Genomic DNA, 19,421 nt, shown 5'->3' with positions numbered 1-19,421 from the left:
ATAACATAGAAGTGGTTACTTACTTCTGATTTCACAAGAATCCTGAAGGACTGATCTACCAGTTGGGTCGTAGGATAATTTTTTTGTACAGGGGAAAAATCAATTTTATTATTCTTTATTTGATAAAGCATATGCTCATAAGCAGCTGCAGATTCCAATGGCTCAATGCCATAACTGACATTCTGCAACAGCAATAATCCCCTAGGTATTTAAACACGTAAAAAAGAAATAAAACGATAGTTAATGTAGACTACCCGTGGAGAAATATAAATCAACATTAAATTAAAAAATTTTATGGGAATTTAACAGTGGTCTTTGTGGCCTAATATCTAAGAATCATCTCTTCTTACTTGGGTAAACTTTCAAACACAATTTTACAGCTTCTTCTCTCTATTATGGCATTTAGAAGTCATTGTGTTGCTAGTGTGGCTAAGACATGTGAATATTCTTCATACTAGTGGAGGTTTTCCTGCATAAGTTTTATGACTGCCAGCCTAGGACAGAGACAAAGAGAATAGGAAAAATGATAAGATGAGGAGGAAGAAAGGAAAGTATATGAGAAGAAACACAATCAAGGTGTCTATTTTTTTGTCTTCACTCTATCCTTCAAGATGTTTCTAAAAATTAAAGGGTCACACAAGATTTTCAATCAGGTACATCTCTAGAACATGCCATTACCTGAGTCCAGAACAAGTGCTAAGTGTCACAACTGATTTTGGAACTTCTGCAGCATATCCTTGATAAAGACAATGGCCCTAAACAGGAGTACACAAAGATACATTCATGAATGATTTGGATTTTTTTTAAGTTTTTATTTAAATTTGTTAGTTAAGCACACAGTGTAATATTAGCTTCAGGTGCACAACACAGTCATTCTACACTTCTATACAATACCTGGTACTCATCACAACAAGTGCATGAATGATTTGTAAATAAAGTTTTTGGTGTATCCTTACTTCCTAGATATCATCAAACATTTAATTTAGCCATTACCATAATATTATCTACCAGATATTCCATTATCTGCAATCTCTTCCTCTTAAACATTTTTGCCTAAGAATAGTCATGACTCCTATCTTTCCCCCAAATAATTCTTACTTTAATTCTAAATATTTGACAAACAACTTTTTTATCTGCTTCTTTTCTCTCTCAGCCACATTTCTTAAATGTATAGTTTATAACTACTAACTTGATGTAATTCACAGCATTAATTTGACTTCAAATGTGAACATTTCACTTGGTTTTTTTTTAAGTAACCCAGAAGTATCTTAACTGAAATTTCTTCATTTTCTTTCTCTTTAATATCTCACCAAGTTAATCATCCTTAGTTCAAGCTCTCCTCCCCATGGACTTTCACAGCATTAATCTTCCCAGGTTCTCCCCTAATAATCTTTTTCAGTGAATATTCCCTTCTCTTCCCTTAAAAGTCTAGTGATATCTACAGTCAGCCCTGTTCCTTTGCTAATGCTGTGCTATGAAAACTTTAGTATCATCACATTCCTATGAATTTGTTTCTATGTTATTATTATATGTTATTAGCTGTGATATATATTATTTCCATCAGTTCCAGATAGGAACTTTCCTCACTGAAGGGGGACTAGCAAAAATAGAGTGAGAGGCACACTGACATCAAGTGGCTGGAGTACAGCCAGAAGAAATGCTGTCCATCCCATTTATCCCTCATCATCTGACCCCATCTAGCAGTACAAGGTGGTCCAGGTAAGTACCTCTTACCACCACAGGCTGCAATAGCAGAAGTCCAGTAGAGCCAGAAGAACAAAGTTCAACAGAATAACATTAAAAGCTATAAGAAAGCTAAAGTGTCATTGGAACAACACACCACACTAAATCTAAACCTAAACTGGGTGACTTCTTCAAAAACAGAAGATTTAATCATCAAGGATACAAATGAAAATCACCCACTATACCAAGAACCAGAAAAATCACAACAAAAGGGAGAAAAGACAACCAACTGATGCCAGTATTGAGATAAGCCACATGTTGTAACTATCAGACAAAGATTTTAAAGCAGCCATGGAAAACTGTTTCAATGAACAATTACAAATTATCTTGAAACAAAAGACAGAATAGAAATAAAGGCCATAAAAAACAAAGTATTAGAACTGAAAAATATATACACATGAAACAAATGTCTGGATAGGCTCAAAAGTAGACTGGAGATGACAAGGGATAGAATCAGTGAACTTGAGGACAGATTAGTAGAATTTACTCAATATATAAAACAGAGAAAAATGAGCTAAGAAAATGCATGGAGCCTCAATAACTTCTGGAACAATACCAGATCTAAAATACATATCAGAATCCATGAAAGAAAACAGAAAGAATGTGGAGTTGAAAAGTACTCAAAGAAACAAAGGCTGAGGGCACTTGGGTAGCTCAGTCAGTTAAGCATCTGCCTTCAGCTCAGGTCATGATCTCAGGGTTCTGGGATCAGGCTCAGCAGGATGGGGAGTCTGCTTCTCCCTCTCCCACTGCCACTCCCCCCCCCCCCCCCCAGCTCATGCACTCTCTTTCTCTCAAATAAGTAAATCTTTAAAAAAAAAAAAAAGGAAAAAGAAATAAAGGCTGAATTTCTGGTCAGGAAGAATGGAGTAAGAAGCCCTGGGCCTTCCACCATAGGACAAATACACCAATTCAGTAACAATTCATGGACAAATTCCCTTTATAATTAATCAGAAATTAGTTGAAAGGCACACCCTAGAGGAATGCAAAATCAAACTCACCAAAGCCAATATGAAGATTTGGTGTACCTTTCAACAGGGACACTGCCCAGAGCACTGCCATATGATCTCAAGTGACTTTCTAGCTCCCAGCTTGACCGGGGAAGGAAAGGGGTTTGTTCACATGTCAAGTGCCCCAATTGTTCTGAGGGGGCTACCCAAAGAACTAGTATCTGTATCACCAGTCTTAGGAGTCCTGATAAATTCAACACAGTCTTAGCCACCCAGGTAAAACAGAGGTAGTGACTTGGGCTAGTACAAATCATTGATTTGCAACCCCCACAACTCAGCACAGAGTGAGTGAATGAAAAACCCTAGCTTTCTGTTTCTCACTGGAAAAGGAGAAAGTTGATCCATGCATGTAGTGCCTCCACTTCACCAAAACTGCCCATAGAATTAGCATCTGTCTTACGAATCCTGTAGCACTGATAGATCTGGCAGAATCTATTTGCCTACAAGAGACCAGAGGCAGCAGTTTGGGATGGTAGAGATTATTGACCCTCCCTTCTGTCTAGCACAGAGAAAGCAGGAAAAAAACAGGTGTCTACTTCTCCTTGAAGAGATAAAAAGTTAGTAAAGGCCCCCAAAATCAATGGCAAGGCTGATCTGAGGAATCAGATCTTCTGCACAAGGCCAGTTGGTGAAGACTGAGAGAGTTGACTGCTTTGACTATTAGCCAAAAAAAATCAGTGAGTCAAGTAAAATGAAGAATCAGGAAAAGATGTTTTAAACAAAGGAACAAGATAAATCTCCAGAAATTGAACCTATTGAAATTAACTTAAATGATTTACTGTACAGAGAATTAAAAATAATCCTCAAATACAAACTCCCAATTATAAAATAATAAGTAATGGGATGTAATGTACAACACAGCAACTACAATTAGTAATACTGCATTGCATATTTGAAAGTTGCTAAGAGACTATATCTTAAAATTCAGTAACTGTATGGTGAGGGATGTTAACTAGACTAACTGTGGTGATCATTTTGCAATATATACAAATATTGAATCATGTTGAACATCTGAAATGAATATAACGTTAATGTAAATTATACCTCAATAAAAAAAAAACTCTCATAAAGATACTCACTGAGGTAAAAAAAAAAAAACAATGCACAAACTAAGTGAGAATTTCAAAAGGAGATAGAAAAATTCACTAGAAAGTTTCAACAGCAGACTCGATCAAGCATAAGAAAAAATAACTGAACTCGAAGACAAGTCTGAATAGCAAAAAGAAAAGAGACTGAAAAAGTGAAAAAAGCTTAAAAGATGTGGAACACTACCAGGAAGAACACTATCCACATTATGGAAGCCTCAGAAGGAAAAGAGGGAGAAAGAAAGGAATAACTACATGACATAATAGAGGTGTTAGTTAACACTAAAGTGGTAATCGTATTGCAACATATGAATGCATCAAATCAACACATTGTACACCTTAGAGTTATACAATATTATATGTCAATATATCTCAATTAAAAAAAACAGAAATCTTGTTCAAATAAATAATGTCTAAAACTCCCAAACCTATATAAGGAAATGGATATCCATTTCCAAGAAGCTCAAAACACCAAATAAAATGGTCCTAAAGAAATCCACATTCAGATATACATAATCAAATTGTTAAAAGTCAAATGTAAAGAAAGAATTTTGAGAGCATCAGGAGAAAGTGATTTGTCACATATGATGGAACAGCCTTAAGAGTTTCCATGGATTTTTCAGCAGATACCTGGCAAGACAGAAGGAAGTGAGATGATATATTCAAAGTGCTGACAGAGAGAAAAAAAAGTCAACCAAAAATATTATGCCCTGAAAAACTAAAGAAATGAAGAGACTGGTCTATGGTTATACATACAAGGAACTTGGAAGTTACCACTCCATGTTAACTATAGGTAAAAAGCCTAACAGACTGAAAAATCAACAACATTTTTTAGATCTGGAATAGAGGTGAGGACACAGAGCAAACCATAGACCCCAAGATTGGGGAGGTAGGCAGGGAAACATGGGAAGTTACAGCTTACTGAAGCAGAAGTAGTAAAAAGTGCTGCTGGAAAATAGTGTTAGGGTATTTAATCCTCACAGTAATTGATGAAATGCTAGACAGTCAGTGTGGACAATCCTGAGAAGTAAAAATTCCAAAGAAACTCATAATGAGTCCCCACAGTTTTGTGACATTTACATCCAGAAGCATGACAAACATGCCATAGTAAATATCAGAGAAAAATCCCTCATGCTTTCAGTAAGGGGATGAGAAAAGGGACTATTTTGAAATACATCAGAGCATTCTGTTCTTAACAAGGCCTGATATCAGTGGAACCATAAAACTAAAGACTAATTTGCTGGGAAATTATCAAAGCCTAACTGACATGGGGAAGGGAAATACCCAACTCCAGCCCACTCAGGCCATTCTGTCTCACCCAAAGAGGAAGAAAAAGAAACTGAGAAAGACTTGTGTTGTGCACAGTCCAGAGGCATAGGCCAAGTAAAAACCTGAGTCTTAATCATATGACTGCAGAACACTTCCTCTCTCCCCATACCTCACCACTACATTACTGAAGGCATATTTATAGCAGTTCTTTTTACCTGGTACATCATGTCCAGTTATCAAAAAAAAATGCCAAAGACAAAAACGCAATTTGAAAAGACAGAGCAAGCATCAGAATGAGACATGGCAGGAATGCTGGAATTATCAGATTGAGAATTTAAAACAACCATTAATTATTGTTATGCTAAGGGCTCTAATGGATAAATCAGACACCATGCAAGAACAGATGAGCAATGTAATCATAGAGTTAGAAATCATGAGAAAGAACCCAAAATAAAAGCTAGAGATTAAAAAAAAAAAACTGTAACAGAAATGAAGAGTGCCTTTGATGGTCTGGTAGATGGAAGTGTCTGAGGAAAGAATCTCTGAACTTGAGGATATATCAACAGAAACTTTAAAATCTAAAAAGCAAGAAAACAAAGAGAATAAAACAGAAGAACATATTCACAGACTATGGGACAACTACAAAAGTTGCAACATACACATGATGGGAATATGAAAAAGAGAAAGGAATATAAGAAATACCTGAAACAATAGTAACTGACAATTTCTGTAAATTAATGTCAGACACCAAATCACAGATCCAGAAAGCTCAAAGAATTAAAAAACAGAATTAAAACAGAATTAAAAAAAAAAACCTACACCTTGGCATATCATTTTCAAATTATAGAAAATCAAAGATAAAGAAAAAAATCCTAAAGGAAGCCAGAGAGGAAAAAACCTTGCCTACAGAAGAACAATAGTAAGAATCATAAGATTTCTCTTCATAAATCATGCATACAAGAAGGGACTAGAGTGAATATTTAAAGCATTGAGAGGAAAGAAGAAAAAAAAACCAAACCACCAACCTAGAATTCTATACCCTAAAAAACTATCCTTCAAAAGGAAAGAAGTAAAGATTTTATGAGACAAAAATTGAGGGAATTTATTGCTAGTAGATTTGTTTGCAAGAAAAAATTTTAAAAATTCTATATGGAAAAGGAAAATGATATAGGTCAGAAACTTGAATCTCCATAAAGGCAGACTACTGAAGAAGGAATATAACAGTAAAATAAAAACTTTTATTTTTCTTATGCTTAACTGATATAACAATTGTTCAAATAATAGCAACAATATATTTAACTACATATGCTTACACAGATACCATTTATAAAAGATATGCATTTTTACTACATATTTCATATATATGTGTGTGTGTTATATATATATCTGCTTATATATAAGCAAAATGAATGGCAGCAATGATACAAGGGATAGGAGGAAAGAACTAGGATTATTTTTTATTGTAAAGGACTCACACTACCTATGATATGCTATGGTGTTACTTGAAAGTGGACACAGTTGAACTCAGCAACATCATCAATCAACTGGATATAATTGACATCTACAGACTACCTCATCCAACAATAGCAGAATATACATTCTTCTCAAGTCCATATGGAACATTTACCAAGACAGGCATTCTGAGTCATAAAAAATACCTTAACAAACTTCAAAGAATAGAAATCATAGAGTGTCTGCTCTCAGACTCCAGTGGAATTAAACCATAAATCAATAACAAGAAGATAGCTGGAAAATCCCAAACACATGAGATTAAAGACATGCTTCTAAAGGACACATAGAACAAAAAAGAAATCTCAAAAGAAATTTTAAAATATTTTTAACTAAATGGAATAAAACACACCTTTTCAAAATTTGTGAGATGCAGCAAAAATAGTGCTTAGGGGGAGGTTTATAGCATTTAATGCTTATATTAAAAAGGAAGAAAGACCTAAAATCAACAATCTAAGTTTCCAACTTACATAACTAAAAAAAGAAGAGCAAATTAAATACAAAGTAAACTGAAGAAATTATAATGACACTGAAAACAGGAAATCAGTAGAGAAAATGAATGAAACCAAAAGCTGGTTCTTTGAAAATATCAATAAAATCAACGCGGCTCTAGCCAGGCAAACTAAGTAAAAATGAGAGAACACTAATTTCTAATATCAGAATTAAAAAGGTAGCATAACTACAGCTCTCATAAATACTAAAAAGATAATAAAGGAATATGATGAACAATTCCACACCCACAAATTTGAAAATGTAGATGAAATGGACCAATTCCTTCAAGGACACAATTTGTCAACCCTCACACAAGATGAAATATACAATCTGGGGTGCCTGGGTGAGTCAGTCAGTTAAGTGTCTGCCTTCAGCTAAGGTCATGATCTCAGGGTCCTGGGATCAGGTTCCATACTGGGCTCTCTGCTCAGTGGGGAGTCTGCTTCTCCCTCACACTTCCTCTCTGTGTTCTCCCTCCCTCCCTCTCTCTCTCCCTCAAATAAATAAATAAAATCTTTTTTTTAAAAAATATACAGTCTGAATGGGTCTATATTTATTAGAGAAATCAAATCAAAAATTAATAATCTTCCAAAACAGAAAGCACAAGGACCAAATGGGTTCATCTTTGAATTCTTCCAAACACTTAAGGAAGAAATTATACATATTCTTTACACACTCTTTCAGAGTATAGATGCAGAGGGAATACTTCCTAACCCATTCTCTGGGGACAGTATTACCCTAATACCAAAACCAGACAAAAATATTAAAAGAAAACTTCAGACCAATATCTCTCATGAATATATATGCACAAATCCTCAACAAAATTAGCACATCAAATCCAACAATGAATAAAAAGAATTATAAACCAAAACCAAGTTAGATTTATCTCAAGTTTGCAAAGCTGGTTCAACATTCAAAAATGAAGTAATGTAAGCAATCACAGCAACAGGTTAAAAAAGAAAAATCAGTAATGTTTTAGGAAACAAAATCAACATGTAAAAATCAGTTGTGATTCTATACAATAAATACCAGAGAAATTAAAAAAGCAATCCCATTTACAACAGCAGCCAAAATAATAAAATAGGAATAAATTTAACAAAGGAAGTGAAAGGCCTAAACACTAAAAGCCATAATACAATGATGAAAGAAACTGATGAAGACACAATGCTAAGATATCCTGCATTCATATATTGGAAAAAATAATATTATTAAGTGTCCATGCTACCTAAAGCAATCTACAAATCCAATGCAACCCCTAATTCACTGGCATTTTTCACAGAACCAGAAAAAAAAAAATGTTAAAATTCTTATGGAGCCACAAAAGACCCCAAATAGCCAAAGCAATCTGGAGAAAGCTGAGGTATCATAATTCCTGATTTTAAAATCTAGAACAAATTTGTAGTAATCAGAAAAGTATGATATTGGCTTAAAAACCAGCAGATAGACCAAAAGAACAGAATTAAGAGCCTAGATATATACCTACACATATAACATCAATTTATCTTTCACAAGGGTGCCAAAAATACACAATGGGGAAAGATAGTCTTTTTAATAAATGGTTCTGAAAAAACTAAATATCCACATGCAAAATAACATTACTTGCAAAAATTAACTTGAAATGGAGTAAAGACTTAAATACAAGATGTGAAACCATAAAATTAGAAGAAACAGGAAAAACCTCCTTGATGTTGGTCTTGGCAGTCATTTTCTGGATTTGAGGATTCGACACCAAAAGCAAAAATTTAAAAATGGAACTGCATCAAACTAAAAAGCTTTTGCATAACAAAGGAAGCAATCCACACAATGAAAAGGTAATCTATGTAACAGGGGAAAACATGTGCAAACCACTTATTTGATAAGGGGTTAACCAAAATATATGAGGAACTTATATAATTCAATAGCAGAAAAACAAATAATCCAAATACAAAATGAGCAAAGGACCTGAAAAGATACTTTTTCCAAAGAAGATATATAAATGGCCAACAGATAGATAAAAAGGTGCTCAACATCACTAAATATCAGGAAATGCAAATCAAAACCACAATGAACTATCACTTCACACCCAATAGGATGGCTTTTTATCAAAAAGACAAGAGATAACAAGCGTTGACAAGGATGTGAAGAAAAAGGAACCATTGTACACAGTCAGTTTGAAGAATGTAAATGAGTATAGTCATTATGGAAAACAATATGGAGATCCCTCAAAAAATTAAAAATAGAACTAAAATATTATTCAGCAATCCCACTTCTGGATATATATCCAGAAGAAAGGAAATCAGTTTCTCAAAGAGACATCTGCACTCATATGTTCATTGCAGGATTATTCACAATACCTAATATATGGAAACAACTTAACTGTCCAAGGATGGATGAATGGTATAGAAAATGTGGTACATATATATGAATATTATTCACCCATGAGAGAGAAGGAAATCCTGCCATTTGCAACAACATGGATGGATCTAGAGGACATTGTATTAAGTGAAATTAGCCACAGAAATACAAATGCTATGTGATCTCACTTAGGTGTGGAATCTAAAAACAAAAAGTTGAACTCATCAAAACAGAAGTAGAATGGTGGTTAACAGGTGGTGGGGATTGGGAGAAATGGAGAAATGCTGGTCAAAGGGTATAAGCCTTCAGTTATAAAGATGGGTAAGCTCTGGGGATCTAATGTACAGCATGGTAACTACACTTCATAATACTGTGTTATATACTTGAAATTGCTGAGAGTAATCCTTAAGTGTTCTCACCACACACACACACACACACACACACACACACACACACACACACAAAAGAAAACCACTTGAGGTGTGATAGATGTGTTGATTAACCTGATTATGGTAACCATTCTACAAAGCATATATATGTGAACCAATCACATTTGTACATTTTAGATACAATTTTATTTGTAAACCATACCTCAAAAAGCTAAAAAATTTTTAATTTAAATTTAAAAAATTAAAACATCAATGAAATATTACTATACAATTATTAAATTGTCCAAAATCTAAAGAACTGATAACCACAACTGCTGGCAAGTGGGTGGATCGACAAAAACTCTCATTCATTGCTAGTAGGAATGCAAAATGATAGAGCCATTTTGAAAAGAATTTCAGGGCTACTTACAAACCTAAACATACTCTTAACATATGAAACAGCAATCTTACTCCTTTTATTTACCCAAAGGAGCTGAAAAGTTATGTCCACACAAAAACCTGCAAACATGGCTTATAAGCAGCTTTATTCATAATTGTCAAAACTCAGAAGCAATGTAGATGTCCCTCAGTAGGTGACCAGATTAATAAACTGTGGTACATCCAAACAATGGATTATTCTTCAGTGCTGATAATAATGAACTATCAACCCATGTTAACACATGGAGGAATCTTAAATGCATATTACCATGTGAAAGAAGCCCATCTAAAAGGCTTTATAAGGTATGATTCCAACTACATGACATTCTGGAAAAGGCAAAACTATGGAGACAGTAAAAAGATGAGTAGTTCTCGGGGTGAGAGGAGGACAGAAGGTTGAATAGGTAGAGCACAGAGGTTATTTAGGGTAGCAAAACTATTCTGTATGATGCTACGATGGTGACACGTCATAAGTTTGTGCAAACCCATGAAATGTACAAAACCAAGAGTAAGTATGACATGTTTCACACAGCTACCTCAATTGTAATAAATCTATCACTGTGCTTGGGGATGTCACTAACAGCAGAGGCTATGAACATGTGGGTCCAGGGAATATTTAAAAATGCCTGTACCTTCCTCTTAATTTTGCTGCCAGCCCAAAACTGCTCATAAAAAAATTAGGTCTTTTAAAAACTGGAGAGATGAAGACTTTCCCAGACAAAACTGAGGTAATCTCTCACCACCATATCCACATGACTAGAAATATGAATGGTAGTTCTTCAAATTGACACTAAAGGGTGCTAAGCAGCAACATGAGCATATAAAAGTGAAAATCACTAGTAAAGGTAAATATATGGAAAATGCTGAATACTAAATTAATATAATGATAGTGGGTAAATCACTTTTAATTCTAGTGGAACATTTAAAAGACAAAAATATTAAAAATAACTATAACTAAAAATATGTTAAAAGATACACAATATGAAATGATGTAAATTGTGGCATTAAAAACAAAATGAATGTGAGGAGGAGTAATAAAATTGCAGATTTTTGCATGTAGTTGAAGTTCTTACCAGCTTACAATACACTATTATAGCTATATGACATTTCATGTAAGTCCCATGGTAGCCAAAATGAAAATACCAATATAATTAACAGAAAAGAAAAAGACCAAATATCAAAACATACTTAAAAAGATCCGTGAAACACAATAGAAGAGAGCAAGAGAAGAAAAGACAAAGTAATCACAAAGCAATTAACAAGTGACAACAGTAAATAACCTCCCTATAAATAATAACTTTAAATGTAAATGGATGAAACTACACAAACAAAAGACATAATAAGAGTGCTGAATGGGAAAAAAGGCAATATCCAACTATACACTGTCTGAAAGAAATTCACTTCAGATTTAAGGGCACATATAGACTGAAAGTGAAGGCATAAAAAAAGATATTCCAAGCAAATGACAACCAAAAGGGAGCAGATGTAGTTATACTGATATCAGACAAAATAGACATTATGTCAAAACTGACACAAGAATCAAATAAGGACATTTTATAATGATCAAAGTGTCAATTCGCCAGTAAGAAATCACCTCCCACCACTTAGGATGGCTATTATCATACAAACAAATAACAACAAGGGTTAGTGAGGACGTGGAGAAAGTGGAACTGTTGCGCACTGTTAGTGGGAATACAACATGTGCAGTTGCTGATGAGAACAGTATGGAGGTTCCTCTAAAAACTAGAAATAGAACTACCATATGATCTTGAAATGTCACTTCTGGGTAGTTACCAAAAGCATGGGAATGAGGACCTCAAGCAGATACTGGATCTCCTATGTTCCCTGCAGCACTATCCATAATAGCCAAGATGTGGGAACAACTAACCAGGCATCAGCAGAGGAGTGGATGAAGAAAATGCAGGGCACATCCAATGGGATACTATGCAGTCTTAAAAAGAAGCAAATTCTGCATTATGTGATAACATGGATGAACCCTGAGGACATCATGCTAAGTGATTTCAGTCACAGAAGTCAGTCACAGAAAGACAAATACTACATGATTCCATTTATATGAGACATCTGAAATAGATTCATACCATCAGAGAGTGGGATGGTGGTTTCCATGGGCTGGGGAGAGGGAGAAATGGGGAGTACTAACTTATGGGCATAATATTTCAGTCAAGCAAGATGAATAAGCTCTAGGATCTTCTGTAAAACATCATACTATAATTAACAAAAATGTATACGCAAAATTTGTTGATGGCAGAACTCACATTTAAGTATTTTTACCACAAGAAAGTAAAATATAAATTAAAAATAAGAAAAAAGAATAAGACTGAAAACTTCACAATACTGATGGATGACATATAAATGTTTAGATTCCATAAGCTAAGCAAACTGCAAAGGGAATGGACCCAATGCAACCCACAATAAATAGATTATCATAATTAAAATAAAAGCAATAAAAATATCTTCAAAGTGACCAGAAAGCAATGTCACCTAACCTATAGGGAAACACCAACTTGAATGACAGCAGATCTCACATCTGAAGGAATGAAGGCTAAGAAGAAACACCATAGCAATTTTCAACTGCTAAAAGAAAAGTGCAGTCAAACATGAACTCTGTATCTGGCAAGTTCACCCTTTAAGAATGGAGGAAAAAAGACACTTTCTCAAAAAAAGGAAAATTAGATTTTATAACTAGCACACATACCCTTGAAGAATGTCAAAAAGAAACTCCAAAAAACAAAGGTAGTAATATCACATGAAGGCTTGGAGCATCATAAGGAATGGGGAAAAATAGAATGGATTAAAATCGTGGTAAATATAATGGGCAATCTTTTCCCTCATGAGTTTCTTAAATCACATTTTGTGGTTGAAACTAAAATCATACAAAGCATTTGATGCTTAATATATGTAAAGGAATTTTTATCAATTGTATTTTAAAAGTGCAGAGGATAAAGGAACTCAAACAGAAGTACGGTTTCAATATTTTACTGAAATAGTTAAAAGTCTACATAATAGTAAGCTATATTGTAAGTTATATATGTATATTATAATACCTACAGCAAACACTAAGAAAACTATAATAAGGAAAATACTTTAAAAGACCATAAATAATTCATGATGCAATCCTAAAAAATGTCCAAATACCCAGAAGAAGGCAAGAAAACAGGAACAAAGGACAAGCCATTAGGGTTATAAACCCCAATATATCAATAATTATTTTAAATGTAAATAGTCTAAAAATACCAAATAAAATACTGTGCGCCAGGGTAAATGGGAGAAAAAGAAACACTATGGCTCAACTAAATACTCTTTTAAGAAACTCATTTCAAACATAACATAGGTAGACTGAAATTAAAAGAATGGACAAATATGTATCATGTGAGTATTCATAAAAATAAAGCGAAGTGGCTTTATTAATATCAGACAAAGTGGACTTACTAGTAAAAAAATCTACTTGGGACAAAAGGAATCGTTACCTAATCATAAAAGCATCAATCTGTCCAGAAGACACGGTAATCCTAAATGTATTGGGCATCAAACAACAAAGCTTCAAAATACGTGAAGCAAACACTGATACAACTGAAAGAGAAAGACAAAAAAAAAAAAAAAAACCCACAATAATGATGAATTCAATATGTATCATACAGTTATTGATAGTATTAGAAAAATCAGTAAAAATACAGAACTGAACAACATCAATCAATATGATCTACATGACATTTATGGAAGATTCCAACCCAAGAGCAGAATACACATATTTTTCAATTTTCCAAGAGCATTCATTGACACATATAATATACCGGATAGTAAAGCAAACCTTCACATATTTAAAAGAATTGAAATCATACAGGATATATTTTCTAACCATAATGAAATCAAACTAGAAATCAGCAGACAAAGACAACAGGAAAAATCTCCAAACATTTGGAAATTGAACAACACACTTTTTAAAACTCCATGTGTCAAACAAGAAGCCTCAAAGGAAATTTTAAAAATACATATAACTGGGGAGCCTGGGTGGCTCAGTTGGTTAAGTGACTGCCTTCAGCTCAGGTCATGATCCTGGAGTCCCTGGATCGAGTCCCACATCGGGCTCTCTGCTCGGTGGGGAGCCTGCTTCTCCCTCTGACCCTCCCCACTCTCATGTGCTCTCTCTCATTCTCTCTCTCTCAAATAAATAAATAAAATCTTAAAAAAAAAATACATATAACTGTATCAAACTGAAAATAAAACATACTATCGTAGGCTGCAGCTTGAGCAGTGCTGAGTAGGCAATTTTAGTACTAAAATGCTTACAACACAAAAGAGGAAAGGGTCACAAATTGGTAATATGTTTTTCCCTCAACAAACTGGAAAAAAGAAACTCAAAGAAAAGTATAAGGGAGACAACAATAAACATAAGAGCTAAATGCTATGACATTGAAAATAAGACAAAAATATAGAAAAGGCAAGAAAAAGCTGGTTCTTTGATAAATTCAGTAAATTGGAAAATCTCTAGCAGTACTGATGAAGAAGAGAGAAGACAGCCACCATTGATGTCAGAAAAAAACACTTCTATAATCATTAAAAAGATAATAAGGGCTATGACAAAATTACACCCCTAAATTCCACACCTGAGATGGAATGGACCAATTCCTTAAAAAACCACAAACAACCCAAACAATACATATGAAACAGATAAACAGGGCGCCTGGGTGGCTCAATTGGTTAAGCGACTGCCTTCAGCTCAGGTCATGATCCTGGAGTCCCGGGATCGAGTCCCACGTCGGGCTCCCTGCTCAGCAGGGAGTCTGCCTCTCTCTCTGACCCTCCCCCCTCTCATGCTCTCTATCTCATTCTCTCTCTCAAAATAAATAAATAAAATCTTTAAAAAAAAAAAAAAGAAACAGATAAACAAGATATTCCTGTAACTATTAAATAAACTGAGTCGGTAATTAAAAAATCTGCCCTCCCATACACACACACAAGTCCCCAGGCCTGTGAGGAAACTAAAGAATTTTACCAAACAACTTAAAAATTAGCATGTTCTTTATACAACATCTTCCAGAAAATAAAACAAATTTGTTTTATAGGGCCCGTATTACTCTACTACAAAAATTAGACAAAGTCAGTACAAAAAAAGAAAACCACAGACCAATATTTCTCATGAACTTTGACAAAAAAAAATCCTCAAGAAATTATTAGCAAATCAAACCCAGTCATGGATAAAAAGAATTATCCACCAGGACCAAGTTGTAGCTTTTCTAGATATGCACTATTGTTTTAATATCTGAAAATCAATCAGTGCAATCCGTCATATCAAGAGGCTAAAAAAGTCAAATGATCATATCAACCAATACAGAAAAGTCATCTGATACAATTAAACACATACCCCTTGATGGGGGTGGGAAACTCTTAGCAATCTAGAGATAGAGAATTTCCTCAAATTTTTAAGGAATATATTAAAAAAAAAAAAACCCTACAACTAACATTATCCTCAATGTGGAAAGAATGACTATTTTGTCCCTAAGATGGAGAACAAGGTAAATCACTCCTGTGATTCAGCACAGTACTGGAAGTTGTAGCAAGCATAGTAACGCAAAGCAGAGAGATAAAAAGCATACAGATCGAAAAGGACAAAAGAAAAATGTCTGTATTTATAAAAGACACATCTATGTAAAAAATCTCAAGTAATCTTAAAAAAAAAAAAAAAACATAAAGTATGTGACTTCAGCAAGGTTGTAGGATACCGGACCAACACAAATACATTGCATTTCTAGATAACAATATGTGGAAACTGAAATTCAAATACAATACCATTTACATTTGATCCAAAGAAAATGAAATGCTTTGGTATAAACCTAAAAAAACTATGTACAGGATATGCATGCTAAAATTACAAAATGTTATTGAAAAACATGAGGAAAAAAGATCAAATAAATGGAGACTCTCACTTCATTCACAGGTTAGAAGACTCGACATAGCAAAAATGTCAATTCTCCCCAAATTGATCTACAGGGTTAACACAATATCTATCACAATCCTAGCAAGTTTGTTTGTATCCATGAAGTAATTTAGCCTGAAATGTACATGAACAAGCAAAATACCTATGATAGTCTAAAAATCTGGAGAAAGAATAAAGTAGGAGGAATCACTGCAGTCTATATAAATGCTTAATTTACAAGTAAACTAAAGAAGACAGCATGTTAGTGGCAGATGTATAGACACATAGAAGAACTGAACAGAATAAAGAACCCAAAAATATATCCACAAAAATATGCCCTACTGACTTTTTGACAAAGATGCAAGAGCAATTCAATACAGAATAGCCTTTTGTATCAATGATGTTGAAACAAATAAATGCACATCCTCAGTCAAAAGAATTAACCTTGATCCAAACCTCACACCTCACACAAAATTATCTCACAGTGGACATACAATTAAATGTAAATAAAACTGTAAAACTTTTAGGGGGAAAAAAACATAGAATCTTCAGGAACTAGGGATAAATGGAGTTCTTAAGTTTGATACCCAAACTTCCATTCATAAAAGGAAAAGTTGATAAATTAACTCTCATCAAAATTAAAAATTTCTAATCAATGGGAGACCTTATAAACAAGATGAAAAGACAAATTGCAGACTGGGAATAAAATTGACAAACCGCCTATCTGGCAAAGGATTTGTATTTAGAATATATAAACTGCATAAAAATCAACAATAAAAAACCAACCAACCCAATTAGAAAATGGGTAAAGGACATTAATAGATATTTCATTTCATGAAAATATATTCAACAATACTGGACATTAGGGAAATGCAAATTAAAAATTACATGAGATATCACTATACATCTATCAAAATGACTAAAATTTTAAAAGATTTTAAATACTGATCAAATGGTGACAAACATGCAGACCCTCTATCTTTCCTACATTTCCAGTGGAGATGTAAAATGGTACAGACACTCTGGAAAATAGTTAATAATTTCTTTTAAAAAAATAAACATATACTTACCATATGACCTGGCAATCATATTCCTGGGCATGTATCCCAGAAAAATAAAAAATTATGTCCACACAACAAATTGCACATGCATGTTCATAGAAGCATTACCATAAATAGTTAAAGATTGGAGAAGGTAAAGTGTGAGAACATGTAGACCTGATGTTTCTTTGTGGGAATGTGATTGTTCAGAAATTTAATTTCTTTTTTTATGCATATATTTTTTATCCAAATTCAATTAGCCAACGTATAGTACATCATTAGTTTTTGATATAATGTTCAATGATTGATCAGTTGCATATAACACCCAGTGCTCACCATATCACGTGTCCTCCGTGATGTCCCATCACCCAGTTACCCTATTCCCCATCCCCCTCCCTTTCCCCAACCCTCTGTTTCCTGGAGTCCAGAGTTTAATATGGTTTGTCTCCCTCTCTGATTTCTTCCCAGTTTTCCCTCCCTTCCCCTATGTTCCTCCTCACTATTCCTTATGTTCTAGTTATGAGTGAAACCACATGATAATTGTAATTTCCACCACTTCCTACACTGGTCAGGTCCTATGACATCTCAATTAAAATGACTCTGTATTTAGGGGCTTCTTATTCTTAGCTCCTTAACCCATTTTCTTTCTCTCTCAGACCCCTACTAATACTTCCGATGGTTTAAACAACCTTTTTCGATAAGAGATTCCAGAGTTCCAAATTTGAAAAGTAATTGTTCTGGTCAATCTGCCCTCATAGTAATTGATATTTGGGCTTCTGATGTTTGCCCAATAATTCTGTGGGGCAGAAAGCGTTCTTTTTCTTCCTGCCAATGGCACCTTAATGATATAAAAAAACATAAATCTACAGAGCATAAAGGAAAACTTACCTTTATAAATGAAGAATCTGGATACAATGTTCCTGATTTGTTGTATGCATACACCAGGAAATGAGGGTCTAAAAATGACCTAATTCAACCAAAGTAATGACACTTCATTGTAATAGTAACATTAACATTAACAAAAGCAGAATCATGAAATTAAAATTCACTTTCAATTTTACAAGTTCAAATATCCAAAACTTAAATGGACTCATCTCTTCATTATCTCATTTGCCTTCTGATAGCATATTTTGTATAAGAAAAAATACTAAGCAGTATAATCTATAGCAGTAGGGACACCATAATGACATAGATTTTTGTATACTAGAAACCAGGACTTCCAGATTCCCATGGGAAAATTTTCTTTTAGAGTCAACAGTCAGTAAATCTCATGGCATAAATATTTACTAATTTGTTAACATTTGCTAACCAGTAGCCATAGATTGATAAACAAAAAATATATGCTTTTTCCATTAGTTTTCATGAAATTATACTGTGGTGAGAACAACCCCACAAATTCTTAATGCCTCAAAACAACAATGAATGTTTCTTCACAAGTTTATTGCAGGTTCAGCTCCACACAGCGTTCATTCTGGAACCCGGGAAAAGACATAACTCCTACCCTGTGGAACATGCCTTTCTTGTAGCAGAAGGAGAAAAGAAATTGTAGAAGCATACAATAGTTCCTAAAGCCTTTGTTTAGAAGCAGAAGATTAGTGCTTTGCTCACATTTCATAAGCTACATGAATCCTACAGACAAGCCTCATATAAATGGTACCGAAGCGTAATCTTACAGAGAAGATAGTGATTGTTATGGAATAATCTGACCCCAGGATTTATTGCCAGGAGACTGGGGTTTCTCAAGGATTCCAAACACCAACGGGCAGTTCAAGGCCAGAATCAAAGAGGGACCAGAGCACTCACGGAGTATGCACATTGACCACTACTTCTCTTTCCAGACCTGCTTCATCTTCTCTCATTCCAGACAGCTCTTCCTTTTTCTCAATTCAAATAACAAAACTAGAGAGCTTCCCAGAAAAAACACAAAACAAAACAAAACACCGATATTTATCAGCTCAGAGTCCACATATATTCAAGGGCAACGCCAAATGACACAGGTTGCTTTAGGAGCAAGTACCTGGAACATGAATTCTGGCCCAAGGGCAGAGCCACGTTTTAGTAACTAAGCATGTCAATGGAGGTGGTGGAAATGGGAATCCAGAAGCATCTGCCAGGAGAAGGAAATTCAACAGATTGCTGACAAGCATAATTAAAAGGATAAAACTTTAGTTTGCAAGTTCACTCATCCTGGGTCTTCA

The 19,421-nt window shown here is 34.3% G+C and overlaps 1 protein-coding gene across 1 annotated transcript in view; it reads right to left on the bottom strand.

Annotated features, from left to right (window-relative positions):
- The window catches only part of LOC110573136 (A disintegrin and metallopeptidase domain 3-like), a 147,408-nt gene that overhangs the window by 114,482 nt on the left and 13,505 nt on the right, over window positions 1-19,421 (bottom strand). Inside the window, exons 4-6 of the mRNA XM_044912188.1 lie at window positions 18,112-18,190; window positions 679-755; window positions 24-201 (exon numbers count right to left, since the gene is read on the bottom strand). Coding sequence (XP_044768123.1) covers window positions 24-201; window positions 679-755; window positions 18,112-18,190 — 334 coding nt within the window. The remainder of the gene's footprint in view (window positions 1-23; window positions 202-678; window positions 756-18,111; window positions 18,191-19,421) is intronic.

Source organism: Neomonachus schauinslandi, chromosome 2, assembly GCF_002201575.2.
Source record: "Neomonachus schauinslandi chromosome 2, ASM220157v2, whole genome shotgun sequence".
In the NCBI taxonomy this organism is placed as follows: domain Eukaryota; kingdom Metazoa; phylum Chordata; class Mammalia; order Carnivora; family Phocidae; genus Neomonachus; species Neomonachus schauinslandi.
This window is presented reverse-complemented; position numbering and strand designations above follow the sequence as displayed.